The sequence below is a fragment of the Myotis lucifugus genome, unplaced genomic scaffold, assembly GCF_000147115.1.
Source record: "Myotis lucifugus unplaced genomic scaffold, Myoluc2.0 scaffold_290, whole genome shotgun sequence".
Taxonomy (NCBI): Eukaryota; Metazoa; Chordata; class Mammalia; order Chiroptera; family Vespertilionidae; genus Myotis; species Myotis lucifugus.
The window spans coordinates 279,045-301,416 of record NW_005871338.1 but is presented as its reverse complement, the minus strand read 5'-3'; the positions used below and the strand labels follow the sequence as shown (position 1 = coordinate 301,416).

Here is a 22,372-nt window from a genome sequence, read left to right as displayed (position 1 = left end):
AGTTCACTACTGGGAACTCTTGCTTTCTATTTTTTATTTAATTTATTTGCTCTTTGTTTTCATTACTCTCCAGAAAAGGGTGAGAGGAGGGGTGGCTCCTACTTTTATAGGTGCTTCATATATGTTAATGAGACATTCCCCCCTTTTTAATGAAGACCAAGATGTGTTTTTAACAAATTGAGTTTAATTTTTAAATAGCATGGTAGTCTTTTGTTCCAATTATAGTAATTTGATAAGAAATAAAAATCAAGGAGAACAATTATTTTGAAATTTTCCACAATCTGAATTGAGACAATTTTATTTTGAATGATAAATTTTATGGAGAAAAACATTGGCATAAAAGGACATACAAATTTTTTTTAATGATTTATAATAATCAGTTTTAGCAGATAATGTGTTTAATTTTTTTACTGATTTGATAGAGAGAAACATTGATTTGTTCTACTTATTTATGCATTAACTGGTTAGTTCTTATATGTGCCTTGGCTGGTGATCGAACCCACAACCTTGGCGTATTGACCCGGCCAGGGCACATGTGTTTAATATTTAAACGGTTGTTTGAGTGTCAAGTAAAAGGAGCCATAGGGACAGAATAGAAATTATCATCATCGTTATGACATTTTGTTTATAAACAATTAGATGCATTTGATCTATTTTCTCAACACATATGTTTCCTTATTAGGTGCAATAATAGTGGAGTGAACCACAATTTTTCTAAATATTATAATTACCTATTTACCCATATAATCAGGTTATCAGGAAAGGTAACATTTAAAACCAAAGACACATTAAAAGAAAAAAAAATAGGCTTTGATTGTTATTGCTTGTATTTTTTTTTAAATCAAAGAATGCAGTTGGATGCTGTCTGCTCTTCTGTGAACAAAGATACTTTATTTAATAATATGGAGAAACAGGATTTGAAAAATACAGTTGCGACAGGCAATCATATTGCCATTACTCAACTGTACGTATTCAGCTAGAAAAATTATAGATCATCAGGATGTGTTGCCTTTACTATTTGTGCTTTTCATTACTTTTTTAAAAAATATATTATTACTGATTTCAGAGAGGAAGGAAGAGGGAGAGAAAGAAACATCGATGGCCCTGACCGGTTTGGCTCAGTGGATAGAGCATCGGCCTGCGGACTCAAAGGTCCCAGGTTCGATTCCAGTCAAGGGCATGTACCTTGGTTGCGGGCACATCCCCAGTAGGGGGTGTGCAGGAGGCAGCTGATCCATGTTTCTCTCTCATTGATGTTTCTAACTCTATCCCTCTCCCTTCCTCTCTGTAAAAAAAAAAAGAAAGAAAGAAACATCGATGATGAGAGAGAATCATTGATCGGCTGCCTCCTGCACCACCCCCAACTGGTGATTGAGCTGGACCTCCTGGTTCAGAGGTCACATCTTTGCATAGTTTTTTAATAGTAGTTATTTTGAGCCCATTTACTTATTTAAAATCAGATAGTTGTACTTTGGATTTTAAGGGTGATAGACATTAGTATACCAGCAGATTACTTAGTTGATAGCAGAGAAGGAAATGATAAGAGGCGCTTTGGATAGTTCAGATTTGCTCTGGGATAATCCTATGTATATGTGTCGTGATACTTGTAGAGATGCTTCTATAAGAAATCAGTTTCTTAAGATGCTATGAAAATCAAAAGGGGAATCACTGAGATTATCATGAAAATGAGGTAATAGTAGCTCTTTCAGAAAGGTGTCTGTGCCTACTATTGAAAGTATGTTGTTATCTCTGGGTAGGGTTTTCATTACTCCTACTTTCCTCGTGTTGAATTGAAATCCTGCAGGGGAAGGAGAACAGGCAGTTTTCAGAATGGGAAGAGCACGTGAAGTGAAAGGAAGTGCTATGGAGAGAGCAGTAGGTGGTAGAGACATTCATTTTGAATTCCTTTTTCTTTGGCCACTGGCCTGGTTTCTTCTTTCTCCTATGAAATACTGGTTTGTATAGTTCCATGTCCAGATAGTTAATTTCAACTTGGTGCATAGAATGTTTTGCAGGGCCTGCAGGAAGATTTGTCGGGAGGGTAGGATAAAGTAAAGAAGGAAGCTCTCTGGCAATTGTTGGCAAATTATAAGGTAGCGCAGAGTTCTTTATGTACTTTCGAGCCTTCCCTCCTCCTACCACCCCTTTCCCCACTGTGCCCCTCGCATTTAAAAATAAAATAAACTGGTTAGGAAAATTATTTTCAGATGCCAATCTTGTATTCAAAGTGAAGTCATTCTTTCTAAGAAACCCTACTGCACGCCACCTCACTGAACAAGCTCCCTGGAGGAGAGGAGCATGCACCCTCTGTCCTCACCAGGCTCTGATTTGTAACGACCGTGTAAACAGCATAGCGCCACCAGCTTAGGGGGAGCTCATCTCTGGTTCTTCACTAAAATTGTTGCTGGCCCTTGGGCACTGCCTCCATTCCTGTTCCCCTGCCACATGCTGTTCTAATTGACACCATTAAGCAATAAGCGGTTCCCATTTCCCTTTCTTAAGTCCACAGATAGAATACCCAGCTTACCCCAGGGAAGACAGAAGAGGAAAGCCTTACATTGGGTTTTCTTCTAGGAGAGCACGGTGCTCACAACTAGAGAATTGTGGGAAGTCAAGCTCCGGCTCTTTTGGAGTTACTTATTTATTTTTAAAAATATTTTTAATTGATTTTAGAGATAAAGGGGGGGAGAGAGAGAGAGAGAGAGAGAGAAACATCAGTGATGAGAGAGAATCATAGATTGACTGTCTCCTGCATGCCCCATACTAGGGATCAAGCCCACAACCAGGCATGTGCCCTGACCGAGAATCATTGAACTATAGCTACCTGGTTCACAGGTCAACACTCAACCACTAAGCCATGTGGGTGGGCTAGAGTTATTTTTTATTGTGGCTAAATATGTTACTTTAAGGTTTGTGAATCCCAGAACATCAACATACACATATAATTTACGTTTCTGTCCACAAAACATGTTTAAAAGAAAATCTTAATTACTTAGGACTTTTAAATCAAGCATAACATGTAAGGAAAATTAAAAACTTTTGTATATAACAAAGACCACTGAATTTCTAAATGCTAACTCTCTAAAAGCAGGTGACAGATGCACCTTCAGCATTATATGGGGAAAATGGAACTGAGGAAAAAAACAAAACTTTATATGAATTAATTCATATTTAATCATAAGTAAATTTCAGTGTTCCACTGCAACAACAGAAAATTAGAATACTATCGAGTTGAACAGTGTACTTACTCAAATCTTGTAAGGACCTGTATCTGTTTTGGCAAAATGGATGGTTACAGTGGCAGTAGATGGAGAGATGGTTGTTATGGGAAATAAATTGAGTCTGCCAAGTGAGACCAGATAATAGAGAACGTTTAAAACCAGAATATTTTTCCACTTGGTTTGGTGAACAATAAAGAGACATTTGACACCTATACAGAGGAATGGCATGACTTTCTTCACCATCATGCCACCTAGGCTGTCATTGGGAAGGGACGCATGGTAGGGTTCCAGGGATTCTGCGGTCCTTTTGAAACAGGATGAACCTAACATAATGATTATGTGAAAGAACATGGATCAAAAAAGAATAGAAACTGCAAAGAAGCTGTGCTGCCTGTTATAAGATCATGGTTGCCAGAAAAATGATACATCAAACATTTGGTGTTTCCAGAAAGTAACAATATGAGGTGATGTAGTGAAATCACAACTTTTGTGTGCTGTTGTTTTTAATTCCAGTTTCTAGTTATCTTTTTAAATATATTTTTATTGATTTCAGAGAGGAAGGGAGAGGAAGAGAGAGAGAGAGATAGAAACATCAATGATGAGAGAGAACCATTGATTGGTTGCAACACCTGGCATGTGGCCTTGACCAGAATTGAACCCGAGACCCCCTCAGTCTGCAGGCCGGACACTCCATCCACTGGTCCAAACCAGCTAGGGCTGAAATCACAACTTTTTAAAAAAACATTTTTATTGTGATATAATTGACATATAACATTATATTTGTTTCAGATGTACAACATGATTCAGTTATTTCTGTACATTGCAAAATGATCACCACCATAAGTCTAGTTAACATCTAACACCACACCGAGCTACAAATTTGTTTTTCTTTTTTTATATATATTGTCCCTCATTTTTCCCTCTTAACCCTCCTCCACCCAGACCCTATCACCCCTAGGCCCTCACCACCCTGTTGTCTGTGTCCACGGCTATACATATAAGTATCTAAGTTTGAAATCACAACTTTTGAACAGATATTCTCTAAAGGAAAATGTTTCTCATAAACCTAAAACTAGTCGCTTAAAAGAAAGGAGTTTATCAAGTTTGTGCTCCCAAAACTGAGTCAAGAACTGCCAATTGCCAAGACAGGTATTTCACTTAAGGTGTTTGTTGTTAACACAGCATGACGTCCCAGAGTTGAAGGGCAGTTCATATGGTCTGAGAGGACGATGCATCAAAATGAATTGGCATGCTTTTGGTGAAAGGACAGTCTCTGCATAATGCTGCAGGCTAGCTTCCATTCAAGCCAGGCAATAGGGACAGGCGTGATAGGCCTGATAGGCAGTTTTAAAAAATGTATTTTTTTTTTAGCAGTGGAGGGCAAGAAACGTGTTATGAAGCCTATCCAAAAAGAAAAGGAAAGAGAAAAGAACTCATCACATGGAACTTAACTCTTCCTCTGTTGTTTTTAAAGCTCTAAACAGTACCTAGAGCAAGGATGCTGTCTGGTGGGGACTGTGAGTTCAAGAAAGGCTGGAGGAAATCCCACCTGGCTTTAGACTGGTTAATGAAATGATGCTTAAAAACAAAAGCCATGCATGCTGACTTTAGATTATTTTTGTGTTTGTGTGGACATGGCCTGTCTCAAAGGAAAAGTTTTGCAAGTTAAGTAGAGACTTAGCATTTATATGTGGACTTTAAGAGGTTTGTTCTAGACATTGGTAACCACCTGTATGAAGAATCTGCACTGACTGGTTGCTGGCTGTGAATCATAAACTGGGACCACATGGGAAAGTGGAAACTCCAGTATGTTCTAAGCATGGGATCTCAGTACATTGGTAAAGGCTTCCAAATGGGTTGCAGATAAAAAGCAGGACTGATGCTGCCCTTCGGTGGCAAGGTGGAGCGAAGGGGAAGACAAGCAATAGGCAAAGACAGTGTGTGAGGATGGGGTAATAACGGTAACATCTGGTGTTTCATACACAGGGTAAGTATTTAGTTTTCAGGTCCATTGTATATTTAAGCTGTAGTTGCCTGATTTATTCAGTTATAAGATAACTGGGACCTTGTCAAAAATACAGAATCTTGAAACTCCTAGACTCAGTTTCCAGGAAGGAGCCTGGGAAACTATATTTTTAAAAATCTGCAGTCAAATTTAGGAAACACTGACTTAAGCCAATTCAGTAAGCCTTAATGTTGACAAGTTGTTATAATTTTAAGTTAATTTGTTATATAAAATTTTCTTGTTCGAGAAATAGGCATTACTATATCATATGACAGAAGTATAATAAATATTAATGTTGACAAACTCATAATTTTAGAGTCAGTAGCTTATCCTTTGTGTGGAATTTTGCTGTCCTGTATAAGGATTAGGTACCATCATGTGAACGTAAGACACACTCAAGACTAAGCAGTATTTGTGATCCTGAATGTCAAGGGTGGTGTTTGGACTGCCCCTCTCTCCCCCACCTCTTCCCTGTTTCTCCTGCCCTGTTTTGTTCTTGTTTTTCTTCTTGTTCCCTCCATTACTTCTCAGAGAGTACAACCTGCCCTGGCCGGTTTCGCTCAGTGGTTAGAGCAGCCGTGGGCAAACTACGGCCCGCGGGCCGGATCCGGCCCGTTTGAAATGAATAAAACTAAAAAAAAAAAAAAGACCGTACCCTTTTATGTAATGATGTTTACTTTGAATTTATATTAGCTCACACAAACACTCCATCCATGCTTTTGTTCCGGCCCTCCGGTCCAGTTTAAGAACCCATTGTGGCCCTCGAGTCAAAAAGTTTGCCCACCCCTGGGTTAGAGTGTCAACCCGAGGACCATCGGGTCTTGGGTTCGATTCCTGGTCAACAGCAATGTGCCTTGGTTGTAGGCTCCATCTCAGGCTCCAGTCAGGGTGTGGGGTGTGTGCGGGAGACAATCAGTCGATGTTCTCTCTCTCTCTCTCTCTCTCTCTCTCTCTCTCTCTCTCTCATATCAATGTTTTTCTCTCTCCTCCTCTCACTCCCTCCACTTTCTCTATAAAAGTCAATGGAAAAAGTATCCTCGGGTGAGAATTTTTAAAAAGTAAGAAAAAGAAAGTACTTAAATTACCCAAATTTTTATCCTAGAACATGAATTAGCTTGCTAAGGATATAAAACATAAAAGGTGACCAGGCATCTGGTCCCATCAGCAGTTCCAAATCCTCATCTGAGTTACCTTCATCTGGCCCGAGTGTGACAACATCTTCCACTTGGTTCTAATCTAGTCTCTTAATTTTTCTATACCAGCTGCTAAGCCAGGTGATCCTCCTGCCCCAGTAATTGCTTATGTTGGTAGTTCATTCTTTATTGCTAGTTACTATATAAGTTTTATCTCTCTCTGAACAAAGCAGTTCTGAATACCTTCATCTTGCCATCTTAGCACACTTACTACAACAAAATCTAAAAGACTTTGAGTTATAGAACTGAAACTAATATACTTTGTTAAAGATCTTGATTGTCTTTCTGTTTTACATCCTCACCTCAGAGTGCTTTTCTAGTTTGTAGGAGATTATCAGTCTTATTAGAATGTCCTTAGTGCGTCTGTCCTTTCCCACTCTGCCTTCCTTCCAGGAACGTGTATTCCTGAGGAGACTTCTCATCCAGGAGCATTAATGCGTCCTCAGCACTGAACCTTTGCAGCTGTCTCTGTGCAAGTCAGGATGCACATAGATTTTATCCAAAGGCCAATCTAAAGAGATGCCTTTTCCTTTGGTGGTTATTTTCTCTTTAGATAAAAGTCTTAAACTGTGTAGTCTTATGATACTACTAGAGGCCCGATGCACGAAAATTCGTGCAAGAGTAGGCCTTCTTTCCCCAGGCTGCCAGCATCGGCTTTCCTCCGGCGCCGGCAGGCACCCGGGACCCCAGTTGGCTTCCTGGCTTCGTCAGGAAGGATGACTGGAATGACGTCTGGTCTAATTAGCATATTACCCTTTTATTATTATAGATAGAAATAATATTCCACATAGTTCAGCACCATGCAATTGTTGCAATATGCAGAGTCTCAAAAATATTTAAGCTGGCTTGTTGTTTTTAAAAAACTAGAGGATTTTTTCCTCCAAACCTTATTGGTCTTTTACTGTCCTGCATTCCTCAAAGGGGTTACAATCTATCTAAGCAAGGTAGAAATAGGTGAAAAGGAAAATAAGTGTATCAAACACTATCACCTGATGTCACAGGCAGGAATAGTACAGACAGTAAAACCTAAATTCCTAGTAAAAGAGTTGATACTGTGTAAACTTGTGAGCAGATACAATTGCTTTTCTCTGTGACAGAAAAAAAATGTCTGACCACCTTTCTTAAAGTGCTCTTTTTAAAACTATATATATTTTTATTGATTTCAGAGAGGAAGGGAGAAGGAGAGAGATAGAAACATCAGTGATGAGAGAGAATCATTGATTGGCTGCCTCCTGTATGCCCACAACCCGGGCATGTGCCCTTGGCCAGAATTGAACCCGGGATCCTTCAGTCCCCAGGCCAATGCTCTATCCACTGAGCCAAACCGGCTAGGGCTTAAGGTGTTCTTGAGGGTATTTCTCAGTCTTCTGGCAGACAATCAGGACAGCTGGCTGCTAGGGCACAAGGAGAACTGGGATCACAGCAGAGTCATATTCTCAGGGGACTTCTGCTTTCTAGTCTCTTGAAGACGGCTGTGTTGACTTAGGCTCTAGAAGTCAGAGTAGTTTGTTTTTCCCTGTGTCCAGTGTGTCCTCCCAAGTCTCACCTTTCCCTGCCGCCTCATCTCCAGTGCCACTCTGCTCACACACTGCTGGGAGAGGCAGTGAGGTCATCAATTGCCCAAATTTTCTCCTGGTGAAAGAATTTAAGCACATGACACATGTATTGGCAAGATGAATCACATACCTCCTTAACTCTCTTAGTCCTAGAGAGGCACAAGCCTAAAACTTGGACTGTTAACAGTTCCCCAGGGCTTCCTTTGCAGCAGGCCTGTATGCATGGCTGTGTTCTTTAAGATTGAAATTCTTCCTACTTCATGGCTTAGCTACCACTCTTAGATCATCATCTGCCCTTTGGGCTTCTGGAAGAGTAAGCCTCTCCTCTGAAAGGTCCGAGTTCTTTCTAGCCTTCCCCTCTCCTGCCTCCTTTCACCACTTCTGTTGAAACCGCTGTTTCAGAAGCCACATTTCTAACCTATCCAGCCTTCTCTTCCTCCCTATATACCATTTTACTCCTACTTCCTCCTTCTATCCCTTGCCCTATGGCCCAAAGGAAGTTGGTCTTCTAATCCTTGAACTTGCCCTGATCCCAAGCTTTTGTCCCACCTCCCATCCCTCTGGAAAACAAGGATCTAAAAATGGGCTTCCACCCCACCCACCCATTTCCCCCCTGGAAGTCCCATTCATGGAGTTATAGAGCACATTTGCGTATGATCAGTAATCATTGTCTGTCTTATATCACATTGAAAGTATATAAAGTTGTACAGTTGCTCCGTAATAAGAGTTTTGCTGTCTTATTTGGAGATTGACCCTCAAGTCTAGCTTACGGGGAAGCTTACGTTCCAGTTTTGACCATTCAAGACTGGACTTAGGCATGATGTACACTAAATAGCACATTTTAAATATTTTTTATGGAACCATTTTGCTAGACCATGTAAATGAATCAGCCAAGCTGTTGGGAGGCTCACCAAAGCTCAAATGTGAACTGTCTGGAACTGTTGTGTCTGACCTGAGAGACTGTCTGTTTTCGCTCTGAGTGACAGCATGATATGCTGCAGTTTTTGTTCAGGCCTCCATGTGTTCACCTGTTCAGGATCGTCTGTGTTTTGCCTGGTTAAAACTTGGTAACAATAGACTTTATAGTAAAACTAGAGGCTTGGTGCACAACATTCATGCACGGGAGGGGGGGGGGGAGTCCCGGGGGGGGGGGGGGGAGTCCCTCAGCCCGGCCTGCGCCCTCTCGCAGTCCGGGACCCCTCAGGCGATGTCCAACTGGCCTAAGCTGGCAATTGGACATCCCCTGAGGGGTCCTTAATGCTGCCGCAGAGGCAGGAGAGGCTCCCACCACCGCCGCTGCACTTGCCAGCTGTGAGCCCGGCTTCTGGCTGAGCGTCTACCCCCTGGTGGTCAGTATGTGTCATAGCGACTGGTCATTCTGCTGTTTGGTCAATTTGCGTATTAGCCTTTTATTATATAGGATAGGATAGTCATCTAGAAAGATGTCTGATCAGTGTTCATTAATTACATCTGCTTTCTTTTCATTTCAGATTTGTCCTATATGTGCAGCATTACCTGGAGGCGATCCTAATCATGTCACGGACGACTTTGCAGCTCATCTGACACTTGAACACAGAGCCCCTAGAGATTTAATATCCTTTGTTTTGTTTGGGGGTTTTTTTGTTGTTGTTAATCTTCACCAGAGGATATTTTTTCCATTGCTTTTCAGAGAGTGGAAGGGAAGGGGGGCGGGGGAGAAAGAACGAACCATCCATGTGAGAGAGACACATCTACTGGCTGCCTCCTGCACCCACTCTGACCAGGAGTGAACCTGCAACCCAGGTGTGTGCCCTTGACCAGGAATCAAACGTGCCACCCTTCGGTGCACAGGCCAACACTCTATCCACTGAGCAACACTGGCCAGGGCTCATTTTGATTGTTTTTAAAGGACAGTATTCTCAAAGAGAAAAACTAACCTTCAATTCATTTTATTTAGTTTATTAGGTGTTTTCCTAAAAGTGATTCAGTGTTGAGATGCAGTTTCTTATTTCTCTTTTTATTTGCTGACTTTTATATGAACCATGCTCATTAATTGAAAGTTGACTTGCTCATCATTGTTAGTTTATTACAAACAATATTTAAGACAGTATTTTCATACAAAAAAGGAAAATGCTAATCCAAATTGAAATCTATGTGCTGTTGCCTTCTCCTACGGTAGGTGGGGTGGTGGGCAGACATGCCCTTTGGAGTCCCTTTCTCCAGGGAAAGCCGTTTCCTGTGCAGACTCTGTAGGAGAGCACACAGTCCAGCTCTGAGCTCCCTTCCCACTCTCATTTCTGCTTCCCCTCCCAAGCCCAGCCCATGGCAGTTTCTAGTAGTTCCCTGTGACCTCCCTGAAGTTTACCAGCCCACCAGTGATTAACTTTGTAGTCTCTGTGCTCGGGTTTCATGTTATGAATTGTTTTTCTAAAACTGTCACCGATTAATTTAGAGTTCAGTTTGTATGTAAAGGTGTCAGTGTTCATTCCATTTTGAAGTGATTCAAGCACTAATCACAAGACTTTATGCTTATAAAGTCTTTATTTTTTTTAAAAAAAATACATTTATTAATTTCAGAGAGGAAGGGAGAGGGAGATAGAAACATCAATGATGAGAGGGAATCTTTGATGGACTGCCTTCTTCATGCCCCCTACTGGTGATCGAGCCCCCAACCTGAATATGTGCCCTTGACCGGAATCGAGCCTGGGACCCTTCAGTCTGCAGGCCAACACTCTAGCCACTGAGCCATACCAGCTAGGGCTAAAGTCTTTATTCTTATTATTTTGAATGCCTCTTGGCAATCATAATTTAACCTTAGATCTATTGAGAAAGAAGCAGGTTTCCTGGTTTCCTTTCTCCCATCCTTTGCTCACTGTTCCTAACTTTCTAACTGGAAAATATGGCCCTTTAGAGTTATGGGAGATACGTGGAAGCCAATGGAAAGTAAAGATATGGACCCAGCCTGAGATATTAGCATGTCAACCTGAGCTGAGCCAATACTCAGTGAACAGAGGAAACCCTTTTTCTCCTAAGAGCAGGGACCCTGAAGGCAACATGAAAAGAGCAGTGATTTCCTTTTTTTTTTAAGAGCATAAGAAAACCCAAATGAGCCAAAAATACTTAAGCCTTTGAGTAACTTGCATTTTATGTAGAAGAATCCTATAATAGTACCCAGAATGACTGTGCTTGGTCCATGCTCACTCCATCTCCATGAAGAAGCTAGGCAAGGAATTTAAAACCAAGCTATTATCCTGAACTTTCCCGCAAGTTCAAGCGGGTCTAGTGAAGTTGGTGTCCATTCACTAGAATGTCCCACATCATTTGCATCCATTTCTGTGAGAGTTTTATAAGAGTCTCTGGTTACCAAGAAAAGATTAAACTATGTAAAATGGAAGAGTAGCAGAAGGCATTTGTTACTTTTTAGATTCCAAATGAGCATTACCAGGAAGTTCTAGAAACAAAATGTTGGCATAGCAGGGATCCTGGAAGCATTCTAATTTTTCAGGGACTTCAGGTGCTACCTGGTAACTTTGACATGAGGGAGTGGCTTCTCACTAAGCCTTCTAAGCTCCAGAACCTTTTTTTTTTTTTTTTTTTTTTTTTTTTTTTTTTTTTTTAGCAGCAGCATTGAAGAACTTAAAGACAACGCTTTAAAACTAGTCACCCAGAGGACTCTCACTCCTCAATGTAAATTATTCATGCTATTCCTTTCTCATTACAGACAGTGAGATTTGGTTCGCTTATATATTAGCACGGATCTAAAAACTGATGCTTATTAGTTGTGGTCACTTCATTGTAAAAATGTAAGAAGTGCCTGAACTGGTTTAGCTCAGTGGATAGAGCGTCGGCCTGCGGACTGAAGGGTCCCAGGTTCGATTCCGGTCAAGGGCATGTACCTTGGTTGCGGGCACATCCCCGGTAGGGGGTATGCAGGAGGCAGCTGATCGATGTTTCTCTCTCATCGATGTTTCTAACTCTCTATCCCTCTCCCTTCCTCTCTGTAAAAAATCAATAAAATATATAAAAATAAATAAAGGAAAGGGATCCACTTAAAAAAAAAAAAGAAAATGTAAGAAGTTCAGTACTGAGAGCATGGTTAGGGAATGTCTCATCTTGGGTATCTGACCGGGCAGTGCCTTTCACTTTGTCCGGCGGTGTTACTCTGGTTATTGTAGCTGGAACCAGGAAGAAATTTCTTCTTCCTGGAGAAGCTTTTCCCTTTGAACACACGCACACAATATACACACACTCTCACATTGCATTGTATTTGAGTTTTGGGGGTTTTTTTTTTAGAGTTAATAGCTCTTATATAGTTATAGATATAGTTGTGATATTTTGTACTCTAAATTAAATGTGCTATTTTGAAATGCTTACAATTTAGGAAATCTCTATTTACCTAGCAAGGGCTCAAGTGATTTTTTTCTTTTCTGTCTGTAAAACACTTGGTTTTTCCCCTTAACTTTGGAGTTATGATGAATCGAGTGGTGTTCGACACGTACGTAGAATGTTTCACCCTGGCCGGGGACTAGGAGGTCCTCGTGCTCGTAGATCAAACATGCACTTTACTAGCAGTTCTACTGGTGGACTTTCTTCTTCTCAGAGTTCATATTCTCCAAGCAATAGGGAAGCCATGGATCCTATAGCTGGTAAGTTAGTTCCACATTAATAAATGGGATGGCCGGGAAGGAGGCTCCCATAAAGTTTTTTGGTGGGATTTGTGGTCCTAATCTCTTAACACACTCATTCCTTCACAAAATTCCCCAAATTTTTATAGTATAAAGTATTTTTTAAATAGACAACATAATGTTCATATTATTCTGGCATTATTTAAGTAGTTAGAGGCATTAGATAGTAAGACGTGGCTCTCTGTTTTGTTTATGGCCTGCATTGAAACCCAAGAAAATCATAAGAGGTTCAGTTAAAGGACCATCAGAATCATGGTTCAACCTCCACAAATACACAGATTAGAAAACTAATTGACAAGACTAAAGAATTCAGGTCTTCTCATACACGAAAGTAAAGTAAGAATTTCTCTGTTCTTGCTTTGATTTGGGAGTTATGTTGGTATCATACATACCGAAAAGAACATGTTTTAATAGCTTGGGAAAGTCTTACTAAAAAACATTTGAACATGGAGTTTATAGCAAGTTGCAGGGTTTAGTGCATGGCCAACCTAGAAGCCAGCCACACAACACAGGAGTTGAGCGTCAAAATAAAATGTCAGAAATCACTGTAGGTAATGGGAGGAAATTAGACTTTGGGTGGATGTGCACACAATAGAGTATACAGATACCGAATTATGTTGTACACCTGGAATTTATATCGTGTTACTAACCAATGTTACCTCAATAAATTTAGTTTTTTTAATGAGTGTACCCTAAAATTGACAGGCACAGACAGGCAGTGAGCCTGGGAGGCCTGGGGCAGGTCGAAGAGTGCACACAGTGCTGGGAGCCATGGTGTGGCTTGCAGAGCGTGCTCACACACTGACAGGCGTAAATCTGTGACGGAAACTAGGACCCCTTTTACTCATAACTGTTCTTTAAAATGTGAGATATGCATGTAAAATCTTCATTCCAGATGTGCTTTAGGCATTGGATGTGCAATACACTCAATAAACTGAGTTTTGGATTTTTAAAAATATCCAAAGGGAATCCAGTATTTACTTGCTATCTTTGGTAGCGAGGTTCTAAAATTAAAACTTAAAGTAGTTTCTCAGCTGAGTTTTAATGATGAAGAGCATTTGCTAGCCTGAGAATGTCTACAAGGCAATTGTCAACTCCAGGTGACCCTCCGGGTGGAGAAGGCATGACTGCACCTTCTTTGATGAAGATGCAGGGACAGAGGTCACCTCACTCTTAATGAGGGCAGATCAGAATAGACCAAGAAGGCTGCACAGTCAGGGGCCCGTCACCTTACTGTGCATCTCCAGTGGTGCTCTGCCTTCTCATGTGACAGTGCCAGAGAGAAGGCGAGGCAAGTGGGCAAGGTCAGAGTTAGCAATGGTTCAGGTCTCTTGGATTTCATTCTGATCATTCATTCATTCAATCACTGAGTACATGCTTGAGTGCCTACTATGTATCCGGCACTATTCTAAGAACTGGGAAGTGCCTTGCTTTGGTGGAACTCATGCTGAGAGGGTTTATATTCTGATTGGATTAGAGGATGAACCACTTTAATCTACTAAAAAGTAGAGAAAGTATAACTAAATTAGCTCATTAAGCAAATAACTTCAACAATCTGTTATGTTTTGCCTAAAACAAAAATAATTGCATGTGGGTTAATACTCATATGTGCATTCCCCACACCTAACACCTCCAGCCTCCAAGCGGTATTCTAAAAAGTGTTGATTTCCAAACTGAAACTAAATGTTGCCATGGGTACCTGCCTGTGGGCCCTTCATTTTAATGTTCCTTGGGTAGAAGAGTGCACCATTCTGTTTTCTGCAATATTTAAGTAGACATTAACCATCTTCATTTCCGTTGGCAGAGCTTTTATCTCAGTTGTCAGGAGTGAGACGTTCGGCAGGAGGACAGCTTAATTCTTCTGGCCCTTCCGCTTCTCAGTTACAACAACTGCAGATGCAGCTGCAGCTAGAACGGCAGCACGCCCAGGCGGCGCGGCAGCAACTGGAGACCGCACGCAATGCAAGCCGGCGCACTAACACAAGCAGTGTCACCACTACAATCACACAATCCACAGCAACACCCAACCCAGCTAACACGGAAAGCAGTCAGCAGACTCTCCAGAATTCCCAATTTCTTTTAACAAGGTAGCTCATTTATTAACATTTCTTTCAGAAGCAGTGTTTCATTAGCTCTACTCAGTTTGAAATGATCTTTTCTCTTTTGTGCTTATGTATGTTCTTAAACACTCTGCCTTTAATCAAACCATTGAAGCCCATGGGTTTGTGATCAAAATTGCACATTCAGTCTAGCCAGTGTTGCTCAGTGGTTGAGCCTCGACCTATGAACCAGGAGGTCACAGTTCTATTTCTGGTCGGGCACATGCCCAGATTGCCGGCTTTATCTCCAGTAGAGGACATGCAGGAGATAGCCGATCAATGATTCTCATCATTGATGTTTCTATCTTTCTCTCTCTCTCTCTCTCTCCCTTCCTCTTTGAAATCAATAAAAAAATATTTTTAAAAACACACACAAAACTGCACATTTAATATTTACCTAAGAATATGAAAAATAATTACTATTTCAGATAAAGTAGGAATGCTGGTGGTCCTGTTCTAACAGCATATCATTATCTAATAATTTCTTTTCCCGGGTTGTCCATAAAACTTAAACACCATATCATTACATATATGGGATGTATTAGGTATATTTGTTATCATAATTAATTTCTTTTTATTACCATTTTCAATCTGCTATGAAATATTAAAAGATACAAGAGAGGATTTCATAACATGGTTTTCTCCTGTGTCTATAAAGAAGCAGTATTTAAATTCTTATGGTCAGCACACAAAAGTACTAAAAATGGGTTTATCACAGTGTAAAAAATATTCAGTATCACAGTAAGTGGCTCTACTAGATGAAGTAGATTTTGTATTTGCTTCTAAAAACTACCATTAACAACTGAATATGTTCCTGTGTCCAAAACCTCACAGGCATTTGCTGTGACTTTTAAGAATATAAAAGAGTTTAGAAAGAGCAATGATGAGTAGACTTTGGCCCAACAGAGAGTGAATCTGGACTAATTTGGGCTTTTCATGGAACAAAGAGGAAAATAAAGTAAAACTAAAATGAAGAAGAAAACTGTAGCCCTAGCCAGCTTGGCTCAATGACTAGAGCATCAGACTGAAGGGTCCCAGGTTCAACTCCTGTCAAGGGCACATGCTCAGGTTGCAGGCTTGATCCCCAGTAGGGGGCATGCAGGAGGCAGCTGATCAATGATTCTCTCTGATCATTGATGTTTCTATCTCTCCCTTTCCCTTCCTCTCTGAAATCAATGAAAATATTTTTTTAAAAAAGAAAACTGTAATACACTAGTTGTCTCTAAAATGCAATGTGTGTGACAGTTAGATGTTAGAAGAAAATATTTCTATGTAAATGTTTTTTATCTCATACTTTTAAATATCTCTGGCACATTTACCGAGTTGTAAATAATGTACTGTGGATGCAGAATAGAAAGTGTTGTGGACCCTGACTAGAACCCCAGTTTTGGCATTTACTAGTTTGGACATTAGGCAAGTCACTAACTTCTCCAAACCTCAAAGTTATCAATATTCTATGAGTTTTGGGGGAGAATTGTTTTCAGGATGAATTGAAATACTGGCATGTAAGGGTCTGGCTCAGCATCTGGCATAGAGTAAAGGCCCAATTAATGGGGCCCATTATTATCATTTGTTATGGATCTAAGGAGTAAGTTTCAAGTGGGGGATTTACCTTTAGATTGTCAGAAAATGCTCTTCACCATAAATCACAGAGCCACAGATAGCTCCAGCCTACTGCCATGTAACCTTACCTGTAGGGAATGACCAGCAGTAACCCTGTAAGTTGCCAGATCTAGGTTCCTACCTCAGAAAGGAGACCTACCAATGCATGTATCCTCTGAGAGCCCACTGACCTGTGGATGGAATGAATGTCTTGCCTGTGCCCTTTAGAAAAGACATCTTCCTACCTGGCCCCATTATTTGTTTTTCGTTGTTGTTTTGTTAGCCCCAGACTCAGTGGGCTTGATGTGGGATTTTTCTCTGCAGTTTTTCTACACTAGACATCTAGCTCCCAGGGAATGCTGTGGGTGCCTGAGTCTTCCTTCGGTTCCTGAAGGCCCCTGCTGTCATCTGATGCTGTACATTGCACAGTACCTTGCAGTTTGTAGACCATTTTCCACATCTTTCATTGTATCATTTGTTCCTGACTCACTATTTACCTAAGGTAGTATTTCCCAAAAAATATTCCCTGGAACTTTATATATTCTAGGGAATATATGTAGTTAATCACGTTCATTTTTTTCCTAATGAAGAAGTTTGGGCAAAACTAAGTAACAGAAATGATTTATTTACTGTTGGACTTCTCAGAACTTCAAATAGTATATTAACATGCATTGTGTTGTTCAAGGCCAGGAGAGTGAGTGGCTGCAGTGTCTCCAGGGGAAAACCTGGTCTCTGCTCACACAGCTGTTCTGCGATATGTGTGGGCTCAAGCCTGACCTTTGGTCTCTTTGGCCAGAGACAATTTCTGTTCATGTTGCCCTGAAACTGATGGTGAGAACACAGTTTTTTGGGATTCAAAATGGTTGACTTTTTAGAAATGATAAGTGCCTGTGTCAGGTTTCAGTCTTGGAGGTGGAGCCAGCTAGTTTGGCTACTTCTCCATCCCAGATACAGTCTGGCCCATCAGAAACCTAGCCCTAGTACCAGATTTTAGCTACCTCTCAGGAATGAAACTTTTTTCAGTTATTTCCTAAAATATCAAAACAGTAATATTAGAATTACATGATCTCCAAAGAATTGGAGCCTCAGCCTATATGCTTCTGGTTTTTCCGCTTACTATATAGTTATTCCTCTATACATACTTTATTTTTCCATGGGGGCTTTGACTTAAGGGTTTCTCCCCCTCCCCTTTTTCTGGAGGCCTTTTCCAAAACGAAGGGTGTGGAATGTATTTCAGTTCTTAACACTTTTATAGTTTTTGATTGAGAATATTAGTCTAATGCTCAGTCTTCTATTCCATTTGATATTTATGATATTCTTTTTTTAAAAAAAAAAGTTTTTATTGATTTTAGAGAGAGGAGGAAGAGAGAAACATCAGTCGGCTGCCTCCTGCATGCCTCCACTGGGGGATTAAGCCCGCCACCCTGGCATGTGCCCTGACTGGGAAGCAAACCAGCATCCTCTTTATTGGTGCATGGGACGGCACTCAACCAGCTGAGCCACATGGGCCAGGACTCTTATGACAGTCTTATTTGTTTTTTGCCATAAATGTCCTCAGTCATTTTCTTTCAAAGTTGATTTAATGGCTTTTTATGTCATTACTTTCCACATCCTTTTGCTTTCTTTAAGTTCTGAAATTCAGATATTTTCCTTTGTTTTCTGTGCAATAGATCTAATCATTCAGTGGTTTTGAACTTGACAGCCATGAGATTTTGAGCATCACTTAACCTCTGCTTCAATTTCCTCTTCCTTTAAAATGTTGATAATAACAGGACTTAACTCATAGGAGTTAAAAGAGATACTCCATATGAAAAGCACTTAAAACAGAGCCTGACCCCTAGGAAGTGCCCAGTATGTATCCTTCATTGTTACTTTGGGAAGCCCCTGTCCCATTCCTCTCAGCATCAGTGGGACAGCAGAAAGCAGGTGCTGCTATAGCAGAGCGTGGAGCAGGCCCCTGTGTGCTGCAGGTGCACCCGGCTCTTAGGGAGCAGCTCTGCCCTGGAGTAGCCCCTGTGTGCCCCAGGTGCACCCGGCTCGCAGGGAGCAGCTCTACCCCAGAGTAGCTCTACTGTGCCCCAGGTGCACCCGGCTCGCAGGGAGAAGCTCTGCCCTGCATGCCTGCTGCACCTCCTGTCACTGTCGCCTTCTCCCTGTATGGTTACTTTTCCTGACTCCAGTGCCCCAGCTAGTTTTCCTTCCCTTCCCTTCCCTTCCCTTCCCTTCCCTTCCCTTCCCTTCCCTTCCCTCCCCTCCCCTCCCCTCCCCTCCCCTCCCCTCCCCTCTTTCCTTTCTCTACTTTCTTTCTTTGCTTCCTTTCTCTACTAAAAATGTAGAGAAATAAAATCAGTACTGAAATTAAGCAGAATTTTGCTTAAGTTATTTAAGAGGTTACAAAAATTCAACTCTTAACATCTGTCCTGTCTCTAGGCAGATAAGAATTCTGGGCCGTTAAACCTCAGGTCAGCCCTCCTTCCTAGGTCCTCTGTAGGAAGAGTGGGGAATGGGAGGGGGGGTGGTTCTTGTCCTCTCGGGCTTCTGTATATAACAGTGGTTCTCAACCTTCCTAATGCCGCAACCCTTTAATACAGTTCCTCATGTTGTGGTGACCCCCAATTTCATTGTTACAAATTGAACATAATTAAAGCATAGTTATTAATCACAAAAACAATATGTAATTATATATGTGTTTTCTGATGGTCTTAGGCGACCACTGTGAAAAGGTCGTTTGACCCTCAAAGGGGTCGCGACCCACAGGTTGAGAACCGCTGGTATATAACTTCATCTCAGGAAGAATTACATGGAATCAGAGAAAAGTCAAGGGAACTTCTAGGAAATTTTTCAGTCAAATACTCTAATCACTAGAGCTTTTGTTTTTTTGTGACCAGGGTTGCTATACCAGTATTTCCCATTTTTTAAAAAATATATATTTTATTGATTTTTTACAGAGGGGAAGGGAGAAGGATAGCGAGAAACATCGATCAGCTGCCTCTTGCATGCCCCCTATTGGGGATGTGCCCGCAGCCAAGGTACATGCCCTTGACCGGAATCGAACCTGGGACCCTTGAGTCTGCAGGCTCTATCCACTGAGCCAAACCGGTTAGGGCAGTATTTCCCATTTTTACTACCCACCGGTGAAATCCTGGTTAAGGAAATCACTATGTCCCCAAGCATCTGATCTGTTAGAAAGTTTGTTTTGCTCAGAACAATTTTCACTGCAGTTTTCTCTGAAGGAAGTGTGAGAAATCTAAATGTATTTGTTTTACTGAATCTAATTAAAGCATAGACTGCACCTCAGGTAACAGTATTGCTACAAATATGTGGAATTTCAGCAAAATTCCAGTGATAAATTAGAGCAAGGTGTTCCAACAATGTGTCTCAGATTCTGAGTTTTGCCACCGGGAAAGCCTGCAGTGTAGGACATTGCAGAAGTTGGCCATGTCTTTGTCCGTTGATATTTGTCCAATAAGATCTTTTCTTTTTGACTTGCACAGGTTGAACGATCCTAAAATGTCTGAAGCAGAGCGCCAGTCCATGGAAAGTGAGCGCGCAGACCGCAGCCTGTTTGTTCAAGAGCTCCTTCTGTCCACCTTAGTGCGCGAGGAGAGCTCCTCCTCAGACGAGGATGAACGGGGGGAGATGGCAGATTTTGGTGCTATGGGCTGTGTAGATATTATGCCTTTAGATGTTGCGTTAGAAAACCTAAATTTAAAAGAGAGTAATAAAGGAAATGAGCCTCCACCACCTCCTCTTTGATGACATCCCAATTCGCAGACAATGTCCTCTGTGCTGTATTTGCCAATGAAAGTGGACAACAACTATCTTGGGTTTGTTTGGTGATTGTAATTTCAGGTCTGTCACTCTTGTTACATTGTGTACATTCAAAAGGAAGAGAGAAAATATATATGATAATCATTTCCACTTAACTAATTTTTACTTCTAGCAGGTAAATGTAGGTAGCAGTGCAGGGGCGACCTCTGCTTCCTGTACCTTGACATGCAGAAGGCTCTCCTAATACTCCACATTCAAACTGAAGAGGAAAATTGAAATCTCTAATGAAGCTGCTGTGTGTATTTATGAATATTAATGAATAAAAACTGCTTGGATGGTTTACCTTAACTACTGCATGAGGTTTTTTGCAGCGTGCATGAGTTTTAGTGCCCTTGTTATTTAAAATATTAAATACAAGGAGTAAAACTTAAACAAAAATAAAAGCCCAAAGCTTTCCCAAACATTATTCAGTGGTTACCAGGCAAAAGAGTTACATGATGAAGTAGCTTTTGAATAATGTCTGCCTGAATCACCTTTCTTTGTGTGCCTCCTACGCATAAAGCCAGCTCTGCAGTGGAACCTGGGAGTTGTAGCGGGTGTCGGCTCCGCCCTGTGTGACTGTCCTATCGCCTGTTCGTTATCTTTCCCGCGTGGAGCTCAGCCTGTCTCTGTAACTCATCTGTAGAAGACACACCAGTAAAGCCACTGTCGGGATCTGCTGCAGGGCGTTCGTGTGCCCTAAAACAAATCTGCTCATGTTTGTTTCAAGTTTTTACTTTTTGTGGTTGTTTAAAGTTTTTTTCAATTGTTAAATATGTTTTATTCAGGTGTAGATGAATTTCATTTGTCCGCTGTTCAAAATTAACCTGAATTATGTCGTCTTTGTTTTTGAAAATCTCACATTCTCAATCATATCTGCGTTGTTTATGTATGTGCTTCATAGTTGCTGAGACAGATCAGTATCAGGGGAGCTTGGAGGATTTGCCTTTCCAGATTTTGTCAATATATTACAACCAAATTCTTAATGCTAACTTCAGCACCTTTTATTTATTGGGTTTTTTCAGGCATAAAAAGTAAAGCCTTTTAATTGAATCATGCCACCTATATGCCTATATTATTGATCCTATGTGTAAAAAAAAAATGTACAGCTTTTTGGGGTTTGGAGGGGCCGGGATATTTTTTTATTTTCTGTTGCAGTTTTTGTGCATAGACTTTCACAATAGCTCCAAGGCAGGAACAGTGGGTTTGGGGTTTGGGGGGCAGTTTTTGGAATGTAAATGTAGGACTTTTAAAAAAAGGTGCGCACAGCTTCTGATAAATTTATAACCTAATCATGTCTTGTTCCAGTTCTCATCTCTGAACCCTTCTCGCAGTCTCCTCTCCCTAGCCCTCTTCCTTCCTGTGTATTTCTCTGTGTCTGCAACACGACGAGCATACAGACTTGAACACCCTCTGGTGTTCTTCCGAGAACTGTGAAGTCCATGTTCATCCAGATGTAACCAAAAAAGAAGTCACCCCACCTGTCTAGAAAACTCGCTCTCCTCCGCACCTCAGACTCCAACCGTTTCCAAATATAACGGCTTTGTTTCCTTGAGTTTCTGTGACGGAAGTGTTTTGAAGGAGAATTTTACCGCAGGCTTCCAGTTATCCTAGAAGTCCAGTCCAGTAGCGATTTTCTTTTTCTCAGTTGTTGAAACTTTCAAACCCAGTTTTCAAGCTGTGGTCTTTTCAAACCCATCTTCTGCACATAAGTCACACATTTCAATAAAGCATTTTCAAGACTGTTGACCACTTGAATTTCTTTGCTGTTGGTGAACTAGCCTAACTAACCATTACTCAGAGATTTTATATCTCTAACCCAGTATTTTTTTTTCTTTTTATGCTGAACTGAGAGGTCCTGATTTTGTATGAATGCATTACTTTGTATGTAAGGCATAGAAATTGCCAATTATATGCCTTCCCTTTTCTGCACAAATTCTGGGGAAATGTAAGATCCTTCCTTTTTTTAACATGGTTTGAGGAGACAACTGTAAGTTTGTTTAGGGCAGTTTAATTTAGGTGATGAATTGAACACTTAAGAAGACTTAAGATTCCATCTCATGTAGAATACTGTATATTAATTATTTTTTACCAGCTATTTTACAAATACCTCACCTCATCCTGTATGTAATCAATAATGATGTATTAGGGTAGAAAGACACAGACTATCAATATAAAAAAATATATTTTAAGTCCTTCAAATTCTTGTGTCCTTTTTCTTT

General features: G+C 40.8%; 1 protein-coding gene across 1 annotated transcript in view; it reads left to right on the top strand.

Annotated features, from left to right (window-relative positions):
• The window catches only part of KCMF1 (potassium channel modulatory factor 1), a 30,599-nt gene extending 8,702 nt beyond the window's left edge, over nucleotides 1–21,897 (top strand). Inside the window, exons 3-6 of the mRNA XM_006099896.2 lie at nucleotides 9,466–9,567; nucleotides 12,426–12,600; nucleotides 14,444–14,726; nucleotides 19,835–21,897. Coding sequence (XP_006099958.1) covers nucleotides 9,466–9,567; nucleotides 12,426–12,600; nucleotides 14,444–14,726; nucleotides 19,835–20,096 — 822 coding nt within the window. The 3' untranslated portion in view covers nucleotides 20,097–21,897. The remainder of the gene's footprint in view (nucleotides 1–9,465; nucleotides 9,568–12,425; nucleotides 12,601–14,443; nucleotides 14,727–19,834) is intronic.
• Nucleotides 21,898–22,372: the final 475 nt, after the last annotated feature.